Genomic DNA, 20,661 nt, shown 5'->3' on the forward strand with positions numbered 1-20,661 from the left:
CTACCTGTGCAACATACAGGAGTCATCTATATTTGATGGTGGCTGAAGTAAGGCCTGAAAGCTGGTGTTACTCACTTTTCAGTGGTGATATAGCCCCAGGGGATGAAAAGCAGGTATCAGAGGACAATGAAAGTGAACTGTTTTCAATGAGAGGCTGGTAGTCTGTATTTGACATATAGTCTCTTGTCGTTTGACATCTTTATGAGACAATTCTCTGCTAGGTATGCACATACTGTATGACATGTACTGAAGAACCTTGAAAGTCAAAGTGGGGAGATGGTGACCCTGGTTTCAGAACAGGTTAAAGGTGGTACTTCTCCTATGATGATAATAGTACACACAGCTTTAGTAATTGGACATACTGTACTGCTGGGCTGCCTTGCTGTGTCAAGGGGAGGTTTGTGAGCTCAACTGTTACAGTCTCAGAATCCATGCATGGCTCTGTTTGTCCTCTGAGAGGAATGGCGCATGTTGGGGTCAGGAGGTCAAACACTCAATGTTCATCAATCAGACCGTTTGTCTCCTTGTTTGGGGAGCGGGTTCTCCAGTTACCATGCAGACTGCTGTGGCCCCGTTACTCTCAGGGCTGCCCCTCGTCACACGCACACGCACACGCACACGCACACGCACACGCACACGCACACTGAAATGAAGCAAACTGTTGTCCTTGGCCATTCCTTGAAATATGATTCAAAAAGCCTCATGACAGCTCCCATCCCCGTAACCCTCACATACTACACAGAGGGGCATGCAAGCAAGCATACTGACACCCCGACACACAGACAGACACACAGACACACACGTTTTTTCAAAACCTTCACATTGGTCATGGTGAAGACTGTAAGGACATAATGCACGAGGCACTTGGGATGAGCTTATGAGTACTTAAGTGCTTAAAGGATCTCTGAGTTGAGTCCATACAGTGAAGAGATGCTGGATTTCTACGGCCATTGCACGAAACATGCCGTGGAGAAGAAAAAAAAGGATTGTGTATATGTGGGTTATTCGGAGAGCTGCGGTGTTGGGATACCGACTGGCGTTGCTGGTCTTCTTCACACAACTCTCAGCTGCTCTAGGGTCAAGGCTGGCACTGGTGTGGAATGTTTGTTGTTCACCCCTCCCACGTTTCAGCCCCATTCTCATCCCAAGATAAACAGACAAGCACTTCAGGCCAGGTGGCTTGAGGGTGGGGTGGGGGGGTATCCGACCCTCATATTTGAGAGTCATCCAATACCTCCGCCATCAAGGTCTCTCCATGCTGACAGATAGCCCCCTCCTCACACACACGCCACAGCATTGTGTGCAGATTACTAGCAGTTAGGGGGAGAAGGCATCTCACAGCTGCACCCATACATTTTAATGGGCTACATCTCAACCCCCCCTTGAGCGGTCGGCTATTTCAAAGTGTACCACTGGGCACGGTCAAATTTAGCGCCCTATGGCCAACATAACAATGAATCCAAGGATTAGATTACTACAATCGGGCCACGTCCCCAAGGATGCAATCCCAGCCCTGCCTGGGGTGTGTGGGTGGGGACATGGACAGGGCCAGGCAACAGCGGGGGGACACCACCCACCTCCAGAGTGACAGAAGCTGAGTATCCCAGCAATGGAACGTTAATTCTCGCTGCCTGCTTGTTGCACACAGGGGGATGGAGGGTGTTAATGACTAGAGTGGTATCTTCTTACAAAACAAATATCTTTAAAGACCAAAAAAAAAAAGATCTGCTCAGTGTACCTGACATTGCATCTTGTTCGTTGATCATCATTGTTGCAAGTTGATAAACACACTTCAGCTGCTCCTGGTGGTGTGTCTGTGTGAGGAGGACCTTACCTGAGCTCTGTGAGGCAGCCGGTGTGGATTCAGCTGCTCTCTCTCTCTCTCTCTCTCTCTCTCTCTCTCTCTCTCTCTCGCTCTCTCTCTCTCTCTCTCTCTCTCTCGCGCTCTCTCTCTCTCTCTCTCTCTCTCTCTCGGGTTTCAGCTAACAGTCGTGTGGTTACACCTATCCTGGAGGGCTTACAGAGGGATTGCCAGAAAGCGAGTAGTCAGATGTCTGACGGATTAAGAGGGCTTCGGGAACCGTGGCACTTTTTTTTATGTGACCCGTGTAATAAAAGCGATTCCGAACATCAAGGCTAGTAAGACAAGCTTGAGTCCCTCTGAGTGGAAGTTACACTGAGACCCTCTTTCTTTTACCCTGCAACTCTTGGACTTTACTTTGGAAACTGTTTGAGGTTTAAAGTGATAAACACTTGGCCAACTTGGTCAGCACTGACAGCAAGAGTCTGCTGACTGCTGGTTTATGGACAATCCAATATCCACCCAACCCCTCTGGCAGAGCCAACTCAGCAATCTGAGCAGTCTGTATGGGAGTCATTACAAAGTGACATAAAGTCATTTAGAGAAGACATGGATAAGAGATTGGCTTAATAGGGGGAGCAAGAGGCATGTGAGTAGGCAAGTGTGCGGACGATTGCTCACCGTCTTCTGAAACAGAAATTTTCCACCAGCGGCACAACTTCTCTTGGCGGTTACTGTCTATTTTCTCTCTCTGCCTCTCTGTCACTCGCTGGGCAAAAAATAGCCACAGGTTCCCCTGAGCGTGGAGCTGCTATCTCATCAGGGCTTAATTTAACACTGCCACAAACAAGTTATCTGACAAAGTGCTTGGCGACAGAAAACAACCTAGCCCACCTCCCCCCCATCACTCTCTCAGTGAGGCAGTGAAGGGAGTGTGTGTGGCCTGGAGGGTCAGGACCCAGAGGAGTGGCGTGGGGCAGCGAGAGTGGGTGTGAAGTGGGGTAGACGCGTGTGTCTTCTTGTCATCCGTCTGGAGGGTGGGAGTAGAGCCTTCTCCAGCCTGTCTGCAGCTTCGACACACACCAAAATAACTGGCCAGCGTGTGAGAGGACAGGACAATTTAAGGGCAGAGGAGCCCACTTCAGGCATATAGACTGGAGCACATCTAGCGTACACTAAGGGAACTCGTTTCCCTACATTTACAACACTCAGGACCAATCAGAGTTTCTAATCAAAAGAGGTAAGAGCAACAATAATACATTCTGTTTGTTTTCATGTGAAGGTTTCCTATTCAATCGAAGTAAAAAAGAAAAAAAGAGCACTAAGAGCTGAGAGCTCACTACAAATCTCAAATAAATGTATGATTTGTTAAGAGGACAATTACTATATTGAGTTGATCTGTATTCTCAGCGCACTGGCATTGCTCTGCTCACTTGTGATTCATTGTCAAGATCAAAAGCCACGGGCAAATAAAATGTGGTCACTTGAGCGGGTGGAGACTTCAGTGGCCAGTAAATCAGGTTCATAAATACCATGACTTCCTAATAAAAGGTTAACAGACTCTATAATCTACTTTCGCTGGCCCTCACAAAGCATTCTTTTGAACCAGAAAAGAGGATGGTGTGGAATGACACTTGACAGGTATGTGAGTCTGTGTGTGTGTGTGTGTGTGTGTGTGCGTGTGCGTGTGCGGGCGTGCGTGCGTGCGTGCGTGCGGGCGTGCGTGCGTGCGTGCGTGCGTATTTGGATTTGTGAAAGAATCTGTGTAAAGCTGCTTTTGAACATTTGACGTTGAGGTAACATCATGCACTTCTTGTTCTCAGTGGCTCTTGTGTTAGCAAGAATGTTTTTGATTCAGTGTATCCTTTATTAGACACCTGCCATAGACATGCTGGGTATAGCAACAGAATTCGTCAAAGACCAGTATCAGAGACACTCTCTGGCAGACAAGTTCTGATTCCAACACTGCAGGGCTACAGTCCTGACCCACTGTCGACTTACGCAGTCACACAATCCCAGTTATCTCGCTTCCTCCTGTCCTCTACAGATGCTTCCTCATGATTTGTAGGAGCTGGCAAAATGAGTGGCAGTGAGCATCCTAAATACTTGGGGGTTGGCGATATCAGGGCCCAAGAATTCTCTGGCTTGGTCATTGACATCTGTGTGAGCCAGACTTCAAAGTCATTGACTATAGTAGGTAAAACTACTGTAACAGCTTTATGAAAAATTAAGGTACAAAAATACATAATAGACCCTCCCGCAGAAAAATCCAATCTCATTCATGCTGCTTGGAATGTTAGCTGCATCACTCCTCTGTTGCCATGGCAGCTGGTAACCCCTGTGGAGATCAATCAATGTTCTCTGTGGGTTTTCTGTTAATTGATTATTGACTTCCAGGGCTCACAGAATGTGAGAGGCTTTTAAAGGTATGTTGTGGTAGAAGAGGGATGAGCCAGACTATGTCAGGTCAAGTCAAGTTTACACAAGCCTTTTCGTCCACTGGGTTTCCACAAATCCCCCAATCAAGAAACAACAGAGGCAGTATGTAAAATATTAGACAGTGCATGGTGAGATAGATATTTTCTTGGAAGGACAGAGGAGTCAGAATGCAATGACTCATGCTAAAAGTGGCAGCATCACTTGTCACAACAGTCCTGTGCGTAACAAGACAGGTCGGTAAAGTTAGATAAGAAGACATACTGTAGTGGAGGTAAACTACTCCAAGGTTTTCACTGTGCACCAACACACCACGTTCTTCCTTGCCTTGGATAGGAAATGAAAGCTGGCACTCAGAGCGTTGGAGACTTGCAGGAGCATGTCACAGAGTATGTTACTCTATTAACAATGATTAATGTATTGCATTTTTGCTTTTGTAATGCCCTGAGGAGGAGCAGTCTGACAAATTGATTTCCTTGTTCCCACTTCACTACACTCCATGTGCCCCTACTTGGACTAGAGAAGCTGTTTAAGACCATCATTTCAAAACCCATGGAAACCAAATAAATAATGGTAACCCTTTATTTTACAGCCCTGTTTTAGCTGGTGTTAACTATGTAGTAACAAAGGTTACTTTCTGGTACTAACCTCTAGAAATTCAGCACAATTGTTAACTATCTGGTACTAAATGGCACCTAGTGTAAGAGTGTGTTATGTGGGATAAAGGACAGGATGATAGCATGTGAATGAGGTCTGAGATATTTTTCCCACTGGAGTGACAACACCCTAGTCTTGGTGATAACAATAGGAACTCCAACACAACTATGAGAAAGCACTCATATCTGCTCAACTCCCAACTACTGGACAGGGGGCATGGAGACTTATTTTAACCCTTGATAATCTGAAAGATCCTCCTTGCAATTTCTCTCACTGGTATTAAGTATTTTGTTCCTGAGATTCAATGAACACAATGTGATTGTATTGAAGGTTTATCAGTTCAAACCCAAACAGGAAACATCTAGACAAAGACATCTTGTACTTACGTATTTATGTTGGGTCTAGAGCTGACAAAAGTGTGACAATGTAACCACATTTGGTTTTAGTCATATATTTTAGTCGTATTTTCTCTAAAATGCCACTCAAGCTAGAAAACATACAACAAATGCATGTCATACCCCTAAATAATCCCTCTGTTTGTAGCAAGTATCAATAAAGCAATTTTCCAAATTGCAGGCATTGTGTAATGACTGGAATACTCAAGCAAAGGACTCAAACGCACTCAGAGACAAAAACTTAAATCCAATAGAATAGTCTCTACTTTCAGAAAGGTTTGGTACACAGGTAGGCAGTCAATAGGTAGGCAGATAATCCAGGAAGGGGGTAGGCAAAGCAGGGTTTGGTACACAGGCAGGCAGTTCAAAAAGGCAGGCAGATAATCTGAAAAGGGGTAGGCAAAAAAGGCAAAGTAAAAAACACACTCGGGAATCAAAAAAACAGGAATACTTATCAGCAGGAAAAATCGCTGGAATGCTTGACACAAGGTACAAAGACGAACTGGCACAGAAACAGGGGAACACACAGACTAAATACACAGGGAAGGATTATGAGAAACAGGTGAAGCTAATCAGGGCGGGCTCGACAATCACACAGGCAGGAAACACACAAGGGCAGGTGGTGAAGTGTCTGAAACAAGAGACAAGGTGAGGAACACAAAACAAACAGGAAACAAAAAATGTATCACATGAAACAAAGACATGCATAAACTAAGAAACTGGACACCCCCCTGGATGAGGTCAGGATTCACAATGTCCCTGGTGAGGACCCAAGACCATGGGACTCTCCTTCACCAGCTTGACCCTGGCCACATGGAAGGTGGGGTGAACTCTCAGGGATCTGGGAAGCCGCAGTCGCGCCGCCACAGGATTAATCACCTTGGACACAGGGAAGGGACACACACAAACCAGGGAGCCAGCTTGCGGGATTCAACCCACGGAGGGAGGTCTCGGGTGGAAAGCCAGACCCTCTGCCCTGGCTGGTAAGTGGGAGCGGGAGTTCGCTGGCGGTCTGCCCCACGTTTGTACCGCGCCGAAGACCTTGGGGCAGAGTCAGGGTCAAACAGGCGAGACAGAGCATCAGGCTTTATGTTTTTGGACCCAGGACGGTAAGACAGGGAAAAGTTACATTTATTAAAGAAAAGGGTCCACCTGGCTTGCCTGGCGTTGAGCCGTTTGGCGGTCCGGATGTGTTTCAAGTTTTTATGGTCCATCCAAACCAGGAAAGGGTGCTCCGCTCCCTCCAACCAGTGGTGCCACTCCTCCAAGACCACCTTCATGACCAGCAGCTTCCTGTTTCCCACATCATGATTCCTCTCGGCAGGAGAGTTTCCGGGAAAGGAAGGCACAGGGATGGAGCTTGTTTTCCCTTTGGGACTCCTGGGAGAGGACAGCCCCGATGCCCATGTCCGAGGCATCCACTTCCACAATAAACTGCTGACGAGACTCCGGGAGAGTGAGGACGGGTGCCGAGGTGAAGCTTTCCCTCAACCTCCGGAAAGCGTGATCAGCCTGGGGAGACAACTGAAACTTGACATTAGAGGAGGTGAGGGCTAAAGTTTCTGATAAAACGTCTGTCGAAGTTTGCAAACCCCAGAAAATGCGGAACTAGCTTACAACTAGTAGGCGTGGGCCACTCAGCAACTGCACTGAACTTCGCAGGATCAATTTGGATGTTGTCCTCAGAGACAATGAATCCCAGGAATGCAACAGTGGAGGCATGGAACTCGCATTTCTCCACTTTCACAAAGAGCTGGTTATCAAGGAAGCACTGAAGACCTTGATGGACGTGCTGGACGTGAGACTTCTCGTCAGGGGAGAAGAAGAGGATATCATCCAGGTAGACGAAAAAAACCAATTCAGCATGTCTCGAAGAACGTCATTCACCAGAGCCTGGAACACAGCTGGAGCATTAGTAAGACCAAAAGGCATTACGAGATACTCGTAGTGACCACTAGGAATGCTGAAGGCCGTTTCCACTCACCCCCCTCAGGGCGGGGTCGACAATCAAACAGGCAGGCAGGCAGGCAGGCAGGCAGGCAGGCAGGCAGGCAGTCGGGCCCGCGGGCGGGCGGGCGGGCGGGCGGGCGGGCGGGCGGGCGGTCAGGCAGGCAGGCAGGCAGGCAGGCAGGCAGGCAGGCAGACAGCAGAGATGGGCACAGATGAGTGTGCTTCTCCATTCATCAGAATTTTAGGATATGATATCTTTGGAGAGACACGACCACACTTAGGCTATTTGGAAACAAATGTCCATTTTAATGTCCAAAAGTAACTGGCCAGGCTTTTTTACATTTGTTTTTTTAATTTAATTGACAGAATGTTTATATGAGATCTTGATATGAGACAAAAAGGGGACTATAGCCATTTTGCACCCACCCTCCCACCCACCCAACACACACACACACACACACGCACACACGCACACACGCACACACGCACACACACACACACACACACACACACACACACACAGTATGTGCAGCAGGCAGTCATCCAGGCATGTAGATGCCTGTTTTCGAAAGCACACAGCCGTGACTTTGTCGAGATAATCCCCTGAAAAAATGATCCTTTTCTTACTATGGCCTGCAGTTGAACATGTGGGCACAGCAGCCCTCCAACCTCAGGAGTCTTGTCTGTCACTACAGCTCAACAGCAAGCTCAAACAAACCAACAAAAAAGACAACAACACATATTTACAATATTTTAACATAACAGAAACCATAACAGAAATCAACCACATGAAACCATTTTGTAAGTTCATTATGGAATAGGCAGAAAGATGACCATTATAGAGACAGACAGAAGTGATTGCTGTCTTATGGAGGGTGAGTCATGGAAGCAGGGGTGGACATAAGTGGAGTCTGTTTCTTTAAGAGCTGGTCCTTGGCAGGTTTGTGTTGTTAAGTGGGGAGGTGGATCCCTCCCTGTCTTTCTTCTGCCTCTATTTCTCTGGCAGCCTGTCTGATCAACAAAACACTACATGCTGTCTGCCTGCTCCAGTGTGTGACAATATGTAGCTGAATTCCTTGTGTTTTTAAATATTTTTTAAAGCATGTGTACCTGAGATACTCACTCTACCTGAGGGTTCCTATTCTACTCAACAGTGACCATCTTCAGCTCAGGTGTGTAACGTGTGAATGTTATGTGATTGTGATGCTGAGAAATTGTAACCTACTTAGCACGTACAGTGTTGTCGTGATTCAGAACCCCAAAAAAATAGTTTGTCTCACATCATCGTTTTATGATGGAGAAGATATATTCATATTTTAATTCCAATTCTGTGATGTTGTGTGGGGATCTTAGTAGGCCAAATGGAGAATTTATGTTTGATATACTTTCTAGAAACAACTTCGGAATGATGGAGTTTGTTGCGTTTGTGTGCAAACAGCTTAATCCTTATTGACTCAATCAAATCATTTAAATCAAAACCAATCAGTAACACATTATGGAATAGAACACATCTCAAGAATGTAAGATAATACAGTAATCAATGAATGAAAGCAACCAAACCTCTTTATATTATGTAATTTCTAAGCAGTGCAAGTTTGCTTCAGTGAGGGTTTGATTGAATCTACCAGCATTCGATACAGTAGTTAGGCCCCCTTTCAGTGGACAGAAATCAACACCAATAAAGACTTGATAATGAGACAACAATCCCAAAGGCACAATTGTGAAATGTCTTTCAAACTGTTTTAAAAAAAGAAAAGGTGCCATGGTGTGTCTAAAAAAAAACACCTCAGATTTTTTCTCCCAACAATATCACAGGAGACCATAGACTCACACCATCACTATAGCAACTTAGTATGAAGGACAGTAAGAACTAGAGTTAGGTGAAATACAGGTCAATGCATCATCAGTGCTTTTGATTAGTTGGTTTCACTTCTGATATCAAAACATTTGTACTAGCCAAATAAAATAAGTTGCATAAGGTAAATGAAGAGAGCTGCACACATATATAGTACATAAATCTCCATCTAAAGCTATCTAAAACTAACAGAGTAATCGTATGGAAGGTATATTGAAATTAGGCCTGAGCTAGATTGAGGATGGAATTCTGGTACCTGCTGTTAAAATGTGTCACCTGCTTCAGCTGTGAGCCCTGGAGACAACAACCCCATAACACTTCTTGCCATTCTCTGTCAATGTACAGCAACGAAGGGCTCCTACACACATCCCTATAGGTAACAGGGTAACTTTGGAAACATGTACAATACATAAAGGAGAAAATAAGACATGTCTTACAAACATATTTTTAACTGCATAGATATATATTATGCAGAAAAAAAACAAGAAAAAGTGCACATTTTATGACAATGTTCAAGTATTTGTAAGCATGTACCCCTCCATACATTTAATTTCTTGGGGTTTGTATATTGTTCCTGTCAACACTTGAGCCAGGACAGTGAAGCTGATAATTGACATGGAATCCAGAGCACCAAGGACAATGGACCATAGCTATTTAATGTGGTATGGGAGAAAGCCTCCTATTATGGAATTAAAACTCCTCTCAGGTTTCTCCTTCAAAGCAGTGCCCATGTTAGCTCTCATTAGCAGCTCAGAGAGAGCTCCATTAGGCTACAGCAGGAGCAGGGAAAGGACCAGTTGTTGTCCGGCAGCCGGATTCAAAACAGCCATTCAATAATCCAGGAATGGCAATTGGGAGATTACCGGGAAGGATATGAAAACTCAAGCCAAGGGTAAAGTGAAAGGTATATATCCTCAGAGGCGGCCCCCCTGCTCCTCCTCCTCCTCTCTCTATCTCTCTGCTCCCCCTATTCCTGGAAGAGATAGAAAGGTCAGCTTGCAGATTCATTGTAAAGTGAGGACTGCTCCATCATCTGGATAAGCCATTTAGATTGACCTGGATAGGGAGGACCGCCAAGTGGATATCAAAAATGTAAGTTCAAGTGCTGCGGCGGCAATGTTAATGTGATATACTTGAGTCATTGCATACTCTGGATATCTGAATGGTTTAGCTGACCTCTATAGAGAAAAATATCACACTCATATACTGTTGGTAACTATGCAATGTAAACATAAACACAATTTGGGATTTGGGAGAAACAGTTGATTGAGAGGTTCAGTAGCTCATATGCAGTATTACTAATCCCCCCCAAAAGATAATTAAAGTAGTTACACAGAAAACAGTCTATCGCTACTAAAGATAATTCAAGTAGTTACACAGATAACAGTCTGTATCGCTACTCAAGATAATTAAAGTAGTTACACATAAAACAGTCTGTATTGTGGCCCAGAGGTGCTGGAGTGGTGCGGTCTTGTTGAAAATGTCCAGTATAAAAGATTCACACTGCTGCCTAAATTATTGAGTGAGTGTATGTTACCCGTTGAGGTGATCAAGTTTCGCTCTGTTTGATCTTTGAGGGAGTGTAAAAGGGCTCGGGTCCTGTCCAACAGGTGGACTGAGGAAGCAGACCCAGTCTCTCCTCTGAGCTGAGACTACTGTCTGCCACAGAGCTGAGTAATACTTCAGAACAGTAAAAAGATCTGATCTGGCCATGTCTCTCTGTAGGCATCAGCAGATGTAGGTGTCTCTCTCCAGAACCAAGACTTGTCCTGGAATTCCATCATGTCCAGCCTGATTTATCACTGAGACACCTGGTTAAGTGTCCTTTATCAAAACAATGACAGCAGAATAAGAATTATGAGCAAAGATGTAATGACCCTGCAGGCATGGAGAAGGCGGAATGTCTCACACTCCCGTTTTGTAACCTTCCCAGACCCCTTTGTGGCCATACTCATGTTTACCTTATGGTAAAGATTTATGTTGCTCCCAAGATAGATGTCCCACCACCATTCGAGTCCCTGTGTCCACCATCACAAGGTTGACCCTCTAAAGGCTCTAAGGTGGAATCTTCTCTTCTCTGTTTCAGATCTCTGTTGCCACCATGCCTCTGAGAGACTCAGTCACGCTTCTGCTGCTATGGAGCTGCGGCCTGCTGCTCATCCACCACTGCCAGGGTCAAGGTAAGATATTAGCTGTTAATTGGTTGGGGCCAAACTAAATCATCCCATTGGACACTCAGAAATCACATCACATGATTATTTGGAATCTATGTACTCTGTAATGAATGAATATGTGGATACAAAATGTTGACAGCATAATATCAAGAGAATTTCAACGGTTATTTTTTGAGTGGGGAATTCCCACTCCTATATAGACAGGAGAGTAAGGAGGAGAGGGCATGTCAGCAGGGCATGGGCTGGACCACATTCAACTGCCTTTCAATTCAAACTTCAAAAGTCTCAAACTTCCTTAATCTGAAAATGTATCAAGATTTGGAATCAAACCAAATAACCAACATATTTATAGCCCTCAATATGGCGCGCAATATCACAAGTAAAATAAAAAAAAAAAAAGGCCCACCCCCTTCTCTCTCTCTTGTGAAATCAGCTGTGAAATTCCTGTCTGGTTAAGGAATGTGATTAATTTCTACGGGGACCCTTGGGGGCGAAGGGGGGGGGGCGTGATGTGGTAAGAGCTAGTATGTCGGGGGGGGGGGGGGGGGGGGGGGGGTGACACGTGTGTCCGTGGACAGGTGTCTGACCTGTGCGTGACAGTAATCCCCTCTCTGATACAGCAGAACCAAGGGTTTGCTTTAGGATAATAAAGGGTCAAGCAGCCTTCCCCGACCTCGTCTGTGTCTTTGGGCCCTGCCAGGAGCCTCGGAGCCAAGGGGATAAGACTGCAGATCCTCGCTCACACGTCGCTGGCTAAATATTTTTCTAACGCCGCAAGCAGCTGAGTGGATACCGAGATTGAATGATCCTTAATTTCGTAGAGATCTGGTTACGGCTCCCTCAGCTCCTTCAGACGCTGGTAGGCCCCTCGACCCACCCCTCCTCACCTCCCCGTTCTGGACTTAGACACACACACGCGCACCCACACTCCTTGGCGCGTGGGCGGGCGCCAGGCACGCGGCCCGTCTGGAGATCAAAATGGAGGAAACCCAAACCTGCGTGTATAACTGGCACCACCAGTGTGTTGCCCGCGTGGGCAGAGGAAGACGGGAGGGGGGATAGGGTTTCATGGCCAAAGTAAATTTAGCTGCCTCTGGTTTTAACACGAAGAGACTTAGGGTGGCCGGTGAGTGAAGTCCCCCCCAGGCACCCCCTCCCAGAGTGCTAGGTATCCACGTCCCCTAAGGGGAGGGCTGGGGAAGACAACAGCACCTGTCCCCCTGATTAAATGACCAATCACAGGCACTTAAAGAACACCACTCCAAACAAAGGACAATGTTGTTTAACAGTTGGTGGTCCAGTCATTATTTCCATTATTATCATGGTGATACATAAGCTAGTGACAAGGCGCTAGTTCAAGGCCTGGATACATATTGTACATGCGCAGCATAGTACTTCCAAGAATGAGCTAATACTGTGTACACAGATGTCATTGTTTATACTCTACTGTACTCCCTGGCACTGTTTGTGCTCTGAATATTTGTTCTGTAAACAAGTGACTGTAAAAATAACCCAGTAGATTGCAAATCGGAAATAAGATTAACGACTAGAAATTTGAATGGAATGTAAATCTACAATTGACATACGTCGCCATAAACCTACTGTATTCTGTACTTGAGCAGTTTTACTGAAATACTGTACATTAAAAGACCTTAATCTTTCGATCCCAGAATTTCAAATGGAGAGTCTGATTTAGTGAGACTAATGAGTCCTGGACCCAGGACACAAAGCCCACTGCTGGTTGTGAGCCCTGGGTCTATAATTGGAGCTTGTGGGCCTGTCTGGTTCCAGACCAGAACTGGAGGGCACTGGCAAACATAGCCTACCAAAGAGCCTGGGACTGGGCAGGCAGGCTTCCCTGGCATGGGCTCTCTGGCTGGCTGTAGGGGCAGCTGTCCATGCCCGGGCTTCTGAGAGTCTCATCAGTCTGTCCACACTCTTGTGGTCATCAGACGGCTGTGTACCACGCTCACCTCCCTGTGGACCCGTGGACATGATACTGTGTGTGTGTAGCCTGGCTGGCCCTGCCTCTGGCTCCCATCCATCTATCCTTGTCTCTCCCCACTAAGATGCTCACTGTGGTTCGACTCAGACAGCAGTCTGGTTTCATCCCCTAAACTCAATCTGTGTTTGCTGCCAGATAGCACTCTTCACACAGCTCTGGAGGCTTTGAGGTCTACTCTAATATACCATATTATATGTTATATATTATATATACCATGCAATGAAATGTTTTGGAATAAAGAGGCATCTACTGTATGTAGCCTTACCTCTAGGGAGAGTGACAAATTGGAGAGCTCTGCTCTTCAGCAAATGTATACAAGTTCTACCCAACAAAACCTGAGGCAGTAAATCTTTACAATAAAATGAGATCTAAGGGAATGTTGAAAGTAGCACCACAATCTGCCCTGTGAGATCCTCACTGCTATTCCAGCACACTGCACAGGTCTGGCAAATTGCTGGATTAGAGCTCAATTGTGCCACGTCACGTCTGCCAGCCTGCTATATTCAGTGCTATTCATGCTTATATTCATGCTTTTAATAGTGCACAGATTTAAACATAAATTAGGTCTCTGAAACTATAACAGCTATAACAACCCTTTGTCTGTGGGCTTTTTTATAGTTTCCCTGTTTAGAATACATAAGCTAATCCCTGGCTTTCCCAGCTGTCTGTATTTAAGAGATTACGGTTTATGTTGTTGTTTTCTGGACTGCTTCACCATTCTCAGATAACAGTTAGAACTTCTCAGCTGTTCCGCTGATGGTGAGGGGAAAGCCAAGCATTGTTTAAGGTCCACTATGTTCCCACGGCCACAAAGCTTACTGCAGGCCAAGTGTTCCTGAAAAATGCCTGCCATTCCAATTCAAGCAAATGACGGTACACACAGGGCCGGCTGCAGGGGGGGGCATCGGGGGGCAATACCCTGACCGTGCCCCCAGTAAAAAACGTTATTGTATCTCCTCAACATGTTGCCCCTGTGCTATGGTTGAATTTTGCGGTGAATGTGCAAATCCATGCAGCTCTGACTCTCATAAACACAACACATAATTTTGTCTCCAAGAAAGAACAAGAAGGTTGTGATTGTCAGGTTAAGGTCATTACATAATTGGGGTTAGCTTCATAGCCCATGATGAGAATCATAGCCCATGATAGAGAATACTATTTGACCCCATCAAGTGGTATTTACAGTACATACTTTTAATATAACTTTTAATATTCAACCTTTATTAGTGCATGAAGTCCCATTGAGGTTGAGGGGGACATGACACATAACTATGCAACTCTGTAACTCTTGCAGCAGGTCAACTGCCAAGCGAGGAGGCCCATAGGCTTCTGACTTGTACTGTGCACGGGGCTGAATGGCATACCTTGTCTTGGTCCTAATTATGGTCCTAATTATTTGCAGTTATGGTTAGCAATTCAATACACATAATTAAGGGACAGCAGGAATCAAAGTATACAAAACTGAAGAGTAGCACTGTTAATACATAATCCAATCTCAAAATGAGCATTGAATCCAATAAATAACCAAACTGTAAGCGTTGTTGTTAACACAAATGTACATTTGAGAAAGGAATGCTGGGTAATATGTAATATTAAAAGTATATTAACATTACATTCTAAAAATACTTAATTTCAGACTTTTAGCAGGATTTTTTCTGGATATTCTGCAAATGTTTTTGTTCAAAACTGTTGTTGAGATGGTTTACTCATGGCCCAAGACAACCAAGATATATGTAAAGTTGAAAGTGATATTCTTCTGAAGTTAAAAATGAATGTATTCAATTAATTGCATTGTTGTCACCATGTGCTTTCTAGATTTTCAAAATGACATTCTAACCCTGCTGAAAAAAAACTGCTTAAACCAGCATAAGATGTTCTTTCCGGTGACATGCTGGTCTATGCTTGTTTTCTTTCAGCAGAACTATCTCTTGTGTTTTTTTTTGACTGAGCTGCCCTTGGCCTGGTCAACTGAAAATAACAGTGTTAAATTCATATGTACTTTTTGGAAATACAAATGAGAGGAAATTAAATTCAAGTAGACTTTCAAAAATAATTAATAGGACATTTGTCTCAAGGATGCTTTTTGTCAGTACACCTAAATACAAATGAGCGGAAGTAGTTCCAAGTACACTTTCAATAAGTATATTTGATTACAATTGATTGCATGTTAATCTCAAGTATACTTTTTGGAAGTTTACCTAAAGTACATTTAAATCCAATGGCACAGGAAGTCCATTTGTAGGAGAAAATGTCCTAAGGACTACATTTGTATTAGTTAATGATAAGATAGAGAGCTGATACAAGCACATGTGAATTTCCCTCTGTTAGTGCATTCTCTGTCATGAGAGGGGTTGTGCTGTACTGTACTGTGGGGGGTGATACAAGGAGTGATTGTGAATTCCAGCAGTGTTTGGGCAGAGTTTGTGCGGGTGGATACATGACTGTACGGCATTCCTCTCCTCCCACTGCACGCGCTTGCCTCGTGCTCACTGCCACGGCATGCACACTCTACCTGGCAAGCCCCCAGGTATTTACAGAGCCAAGTACAGACAGTACACAGGTATGCCAGAGGCCAGCCAACTGCACTAGTATGCCTAAACAAAAGAAGACAATAACAGATGAATCACCTCAATAACTATCACTTCAAAACAAACTCCTTGCCAAACTCGCATATCAAACTTCTTGCCAGTTTTCACAGAAGGTTAATAACTCGGCAATGCAGCCACAGTTACCTTTATAAAACGGACATACAGACCGAGATACAGTCATACTAAAAACCCAAGTGAGATCAAAGGATCTGATTATTTGCCTAAAATTCCTTCACTGCTGTTCCATCAGAAACAGTCCCCACATAAGTCAGTCTGAGGCTGAGCGGTAGTAGCACCAGCTGTTGCACTGGGAAGCATCATCCCAGTGGAGGACAAGCTGTTGTAAAGGCACACCAGCCACACGTGTACTGCCTACTGCCATAGGGTCAGAGGTCACAGTGCCCTTAACGTCCCGTTGGAGCCCTAAAATCCCCTCTATTTGTATTCCAACAGCTGTCATTCAGCAAGGCTCATTCTGACAACAAGACTTAATCATTATAACCATTGAACAACAAGCATACTGATATTCTCAGCCACTGTGTTGGTTGCGGTAGATGTCAGGGCATTGTGAAGAGCAAACTCCAAGAGCAAACAGCCTGTAAAGTATGCTGGACTTGGTGTACTACATCAGTGATGCAGAACTGACATGATCTACATTGAGTTTTATAAAGCATGAAGTAGAAGTGGTTGTTTGTTGCCAGCTGCAGGAATTAAGCTAGGGGTCAATGTTTACAGCAGAAACTACAAACAACCAAAATACATATTACAGACTACTAAGCAAATTAATCTATTCAATGGATAATAGCCAGATCTAATCAAAGCATTAAGTCTGAACATCAGGGAATAATCACAGGCATATATTTGATCTAAAAGTGTTTATTATATTTTAGCTACCAACTGCACATGCAACGTGACCAATGGCCGATGCGACGAAAATGAAGTCTGCAGGTAAATATAACATCTGCATGTATGTAAATCTGTCATATTTGAATAAAGCTACAGTCTATGTGCATGTGATAAAGAGCAGAAGATTGGAGCGGTTGTTTTGTTAAGTGTGGGCACCCTCCTGTGTCCATTGTGGAGATGAGAGTGGCACATTGCTAGAAAATGCCACTGGGGGCATTCATAGGATCTATTAGCCTTTTCCTGAGGCTGTGTGGGCTACAATGAGAAAATCTAACTGGCAGTGACATGTTCCAGGTGTGACCCAGGTTGGGAGGGGCAGCAGTGTGATGTCTGTGTGAGAATGCCAGGCTGTGTCCACGGATCGTGCCACCAACCCTGGCAGTGCACCTGCCAACCCGGATGGGCGGGGCGCTTCTGTGACAAAGGTGATATACATTACTGTTCATCAGATTATTCTAATCTGATTCACTGAACAAACGCTAATGCAGTATTTATTCAATGCTCAACTGCTCTCTCCTTCATCTCAGATATACACGTATGTGCAAAAGAGCAGCCTTGTCAGAACGGAGCTACTTGTTTCACCAATGATTCAGGAGAATACTCCTGCATCTGTCCAGAAGGCTTTCATGGGAGGAACTGTGAGCTGAAGACAGGACCTTGTCGTAAGACCAGGCAAGTCATTGTGATATTGACATAATTTATCATTTGAATCAATTTCAGCAATTAATCTAATGGTTTCAAATGACACATAACAATAGGTCTGCACTGAAACAAATCACATCACATTGTGAACCAGCTTATGTTTGTACAGGAAGCTGTCTCTCTGTGTGTTTGATAGTAGAAGAATATAGTAGTATATCTCTTGTAGTAAAGCTTGCTTGATGAGTGTGTCTGTGTGTGTGTGTGTGTGTGTGTGTGTGTGCGTGTGTGTGTGTGCGTGTGTGTGACTATTTTAACTCTGTTGCGTCCCAGCTGGTCACCTGATGGCAGTCACACACATGAAGATTGGCACAGGCCATGTAGCAGCCTGGTCAATTTGTATCCACTGGAGAGCAATCATGTGATTGAATGGTCTCATTACCGGTCCAATGAGCGACCTCTATGCTAACACACTGTAGCCAGGCCTCTACAGCTCCCCTGGAGTCCCCCCAAATCACTGGCTAATTGGTTTCCAGGGAAACTGAACTGGCCAAAACATAGCTCAAGGGTAGATTAGTCTTAAGGTGCCAAATCAATGCTTGATTGAGTGAGTATCACAGAGTAAGCCCCTACACAGTAGGGATTTGCTAGGATCCCTACCCCACAATCACTTGAAAATCAGTTTAAGGCTCACACCCATATGAACAGGCTGTATATTCAGGACATGTCCCACAGGTTAATAGTGATTATGCTTGCTTTGTCCCTCAGGTCTCCATGTAAGAATGGAGGGCTGTGCGAGGACAATGGGGGCTATGCCCCTGAGATCTCCTGCCGCTGCCTAGCAGGCTTCACCGGGCCACGCTGTGACAGCAACATTGACGACTGCCTGATGCGCCCCTGTGCCAATGGTGCCACCTGCCTGGATGGCATTAACCGCTTCTCCTGCCTCTGCCCGGATGGCTTCACGGGCCGTTTCTGCACCATCAACCTGGACGACTGTGCCAGCCAGCCATGCCTCAATGGAGGGCGCTGCCTAGACCGTGCCACCACCTTCCACTGCCTCTGCTTGCCAGGGTTCACGGGCAGGACCTGTGAAGTGCCCCTGTGGTGGAAGGGGCCGGAGTCCCACGCCCCCATCAGGAGCTCCCATGGATGGGCTGGGGGAGGAGGGGGATGGGGCAGAGTGACCCCAGCCAGGCCAGACCAGCTCTTCTCTGGTAACCATTCTCAGGGCAGTAGCAGTGGGGACAGGCTGCTGAAGATCTCTGTAAAGGAAGTGGTGACCCAGGGGAGCGCGACTGGCTTGTCAGAGGTGCAGCTCATCATTCTGCTGGTACTGGGGGGCATGACGCTGGCCGTGGTGGCGCTCACAGCCGGACTGGTGCTGAGGGGCCACTGGCAGGACAGCTGTGCCCTCTGCTGCTGTGACCCCACCTCTTGTCTGCACCCTCCGCGACAGCGTCACCCGCCACTGCAGAGCCATTTAGTCACAGTCGAGCAGGAGTGCAAAATCAGCTTCCTGCACACGCCCACGGCCACAGAACTGGAGAAGAAAAAACTAAAAACTGAGGTGATTTAGGTTCACCACCAGACCTCTCAGCACAGGAGCAGGGAACAGCCTGCTCACAGAGGGGAAAGCCATGCTTTCATCCCAGCTCTACCTCAATAACTGACTGTGGGGTCACTAGGGAGATGCAGGACCAAGAGCTAAATGCTGGTAAAACATTTGATGCTCCCAGCTAATGAGCACTGCCCTAACATGATGGAATACAGGGGTAAAGCAGGGGTGCATAATGAGCACTGCCCTAACATGATGGAATACAGGGGTAAAGCAGGGGTGCATAATGAGCAAATGAGCAACAACATGTCATTGGTCCATCTTCAGTAAGCTGATACTATTACTTTGCATGAATTGCATTTATTAAGACTGGAGTAGTGACAGTTTTGTATTGTAAAGCAAGCAACACCCATGACAACCAAATGTGCGTATTTGGTAATGCTATTCTTAAAACAGTGCTCTGTGTAAGTAATGGGACTGTGAAGCATGTTCTCTTCTTTTGGCTCTACACTCCAAACGTTTGGATTTTAAATCGATTACTATGAGGTTAAAGTAGAGATTCTCAACTTATATTTGATGGTACATATTGTGTACATATTGGTTTCACCATTCAGAAATTACAACACTTTTTATGTATAGTCCCCCTATTTTAGGGTACCCAAAAGTAATGGGACAATTGGCTTGACAGGTTTTTCTGTTAAGTCAGGTGTGTTCCGTCACACAATTTGTGCAGGCATAAGAGAGCTGTCAATGTCTAGTATTGATTCTAGGCTTTGCATTTGCCTTTGGAGTCTGATATTGGTGTCTGTCAACATGAGGACCAAAGAGGCGTCAATGAATGTCAAGAAAGTCATTGTTAGCTGAAAAATCTGAAACCAAAATCTTAGGCTTGCCAAAATCAACAGTTTGGAACATGGTTTAGTTTGGAACAAGAAGAAAAAATTATTCACTATCCCATTATTTACGCAGGGCATTGTATATAAGATCTTAGGCCAAAAAGACATGAGTGCAGATTTGCAATCTGCCTCTACCTTATCAAATAGGCTCTGACCCTGAACAAATTCACCCCACACAATTCTGAAATATTTAGAATTTGGAAAAACAGAAAGATTATTGTCCGAGTTCATGTGTAGGTTGTGCGTATTTTTTGTCTTTTTATTTTATTTATTTTTTACAATAATGTACTTCTATATGATGAAAGCACTGCAACACTGACTTTGTTAAAGGACAATTATTGGTGTTATTTTGTAAATAGTAATGTTTATGTTTTGTATGTCAACACTGAAATGGAATTTGTCATGTTTACTGCTGTATGGGGGTTAATAGTGAATAATTCTTGATTTCGTCAACAGTATTTTGAATTTGTAACTGTAATTTATTTCTGTAATTTATTTGTGGAATGTGTATAGTATGATTTATTTTGCCTTGAGTCTTATTTTTTTATACTGAATAGTGTGCAATAAAGTTGTGAACTGTGTCCCCCCCAGTGCCCACTACTGATCTAGGAATACATACTGTACCGGTCATCAAAGCCACAATCTGTAATTCGTGAAGCTGTTTTTGGATATACTGTATATATAAATGTATGATATGATATGTGGATTATTGAGGAATATTACTTATAGATGCCTCATGAGCTTAATACAACTGTTTTACCCCATCATAACCCAAAACATAAGGCTGTTTTACTTTGTTAA

At 44.8% G+C, this 20,661-nt stretch overlaps 1 protein-coding gene across 1 annotated transcript; it reads left to right on the plus strand.

Annotated features, from left to right (window-relative positions):
* Positions 1–8,294: 8,294 nt before the first annotated feature.
* dlk2 (delta-like 2 homolog) lies at positions 8,295–20,630 on the plus strand. Its single transcript, XM_083694436.1, has 6 exons — positions 8,295–8,411; positions 11,181–11,274; positions 16,752–16,809; positions 17,062–17,192; positions 17,295–17,429; positions 18,150–20,630. The coding sequence occupies exons 2-6, from the start codon at positions 11,196–11,198 to the stop codon at positions 18,983–18,985; spliced, it is 1,239 nt and encodes a 412-aa protein (XP_083550562.1). The 5' UTR covers positions 8,295–8,411; positions 11,181–11,195; the 3' UTR covers positions 18,986–20,630.
* Positions 20,631–20,661: the final 31 nt, after the last annotated feature.

The sequence above is a fragment of the Argentina silus genome (genome assembly GCF_951799395.1).
Source record: "Argentina silus genome assembly, chromosome: X".
Classification (NCBI taxonomy): Eukaryota; Metazoa; Chordata; class Actinopteri; order Argentiniformes; family Argentinidae; genus Argentina; species Argentina silus.

Bases quoted from the DNA above. Each gene is read 5' to 3' on its own strand.
- dlk2 (XM_083694436.1), top strand. From the start codon at position 11,196: ATGCCTCTGAGAGACTCAGTCACGCTTCTGCTGCTATGGAGCTGCGGC. The intron at 16,810-17,061 runs GTAAATATAACA...GACATGTTCCAG, and splicing joins GACGAAAATGAAGTCTGCAG to GTGTGACCCAGGTTGGGAGG. The intron at 17,430-18,149 runs GTAAGACCAGGC...ACAGGTTAATAG, and splicing joins GCTGAAGACAGGACCTTGTC to TGATTATGCTTGCTTTGTCC.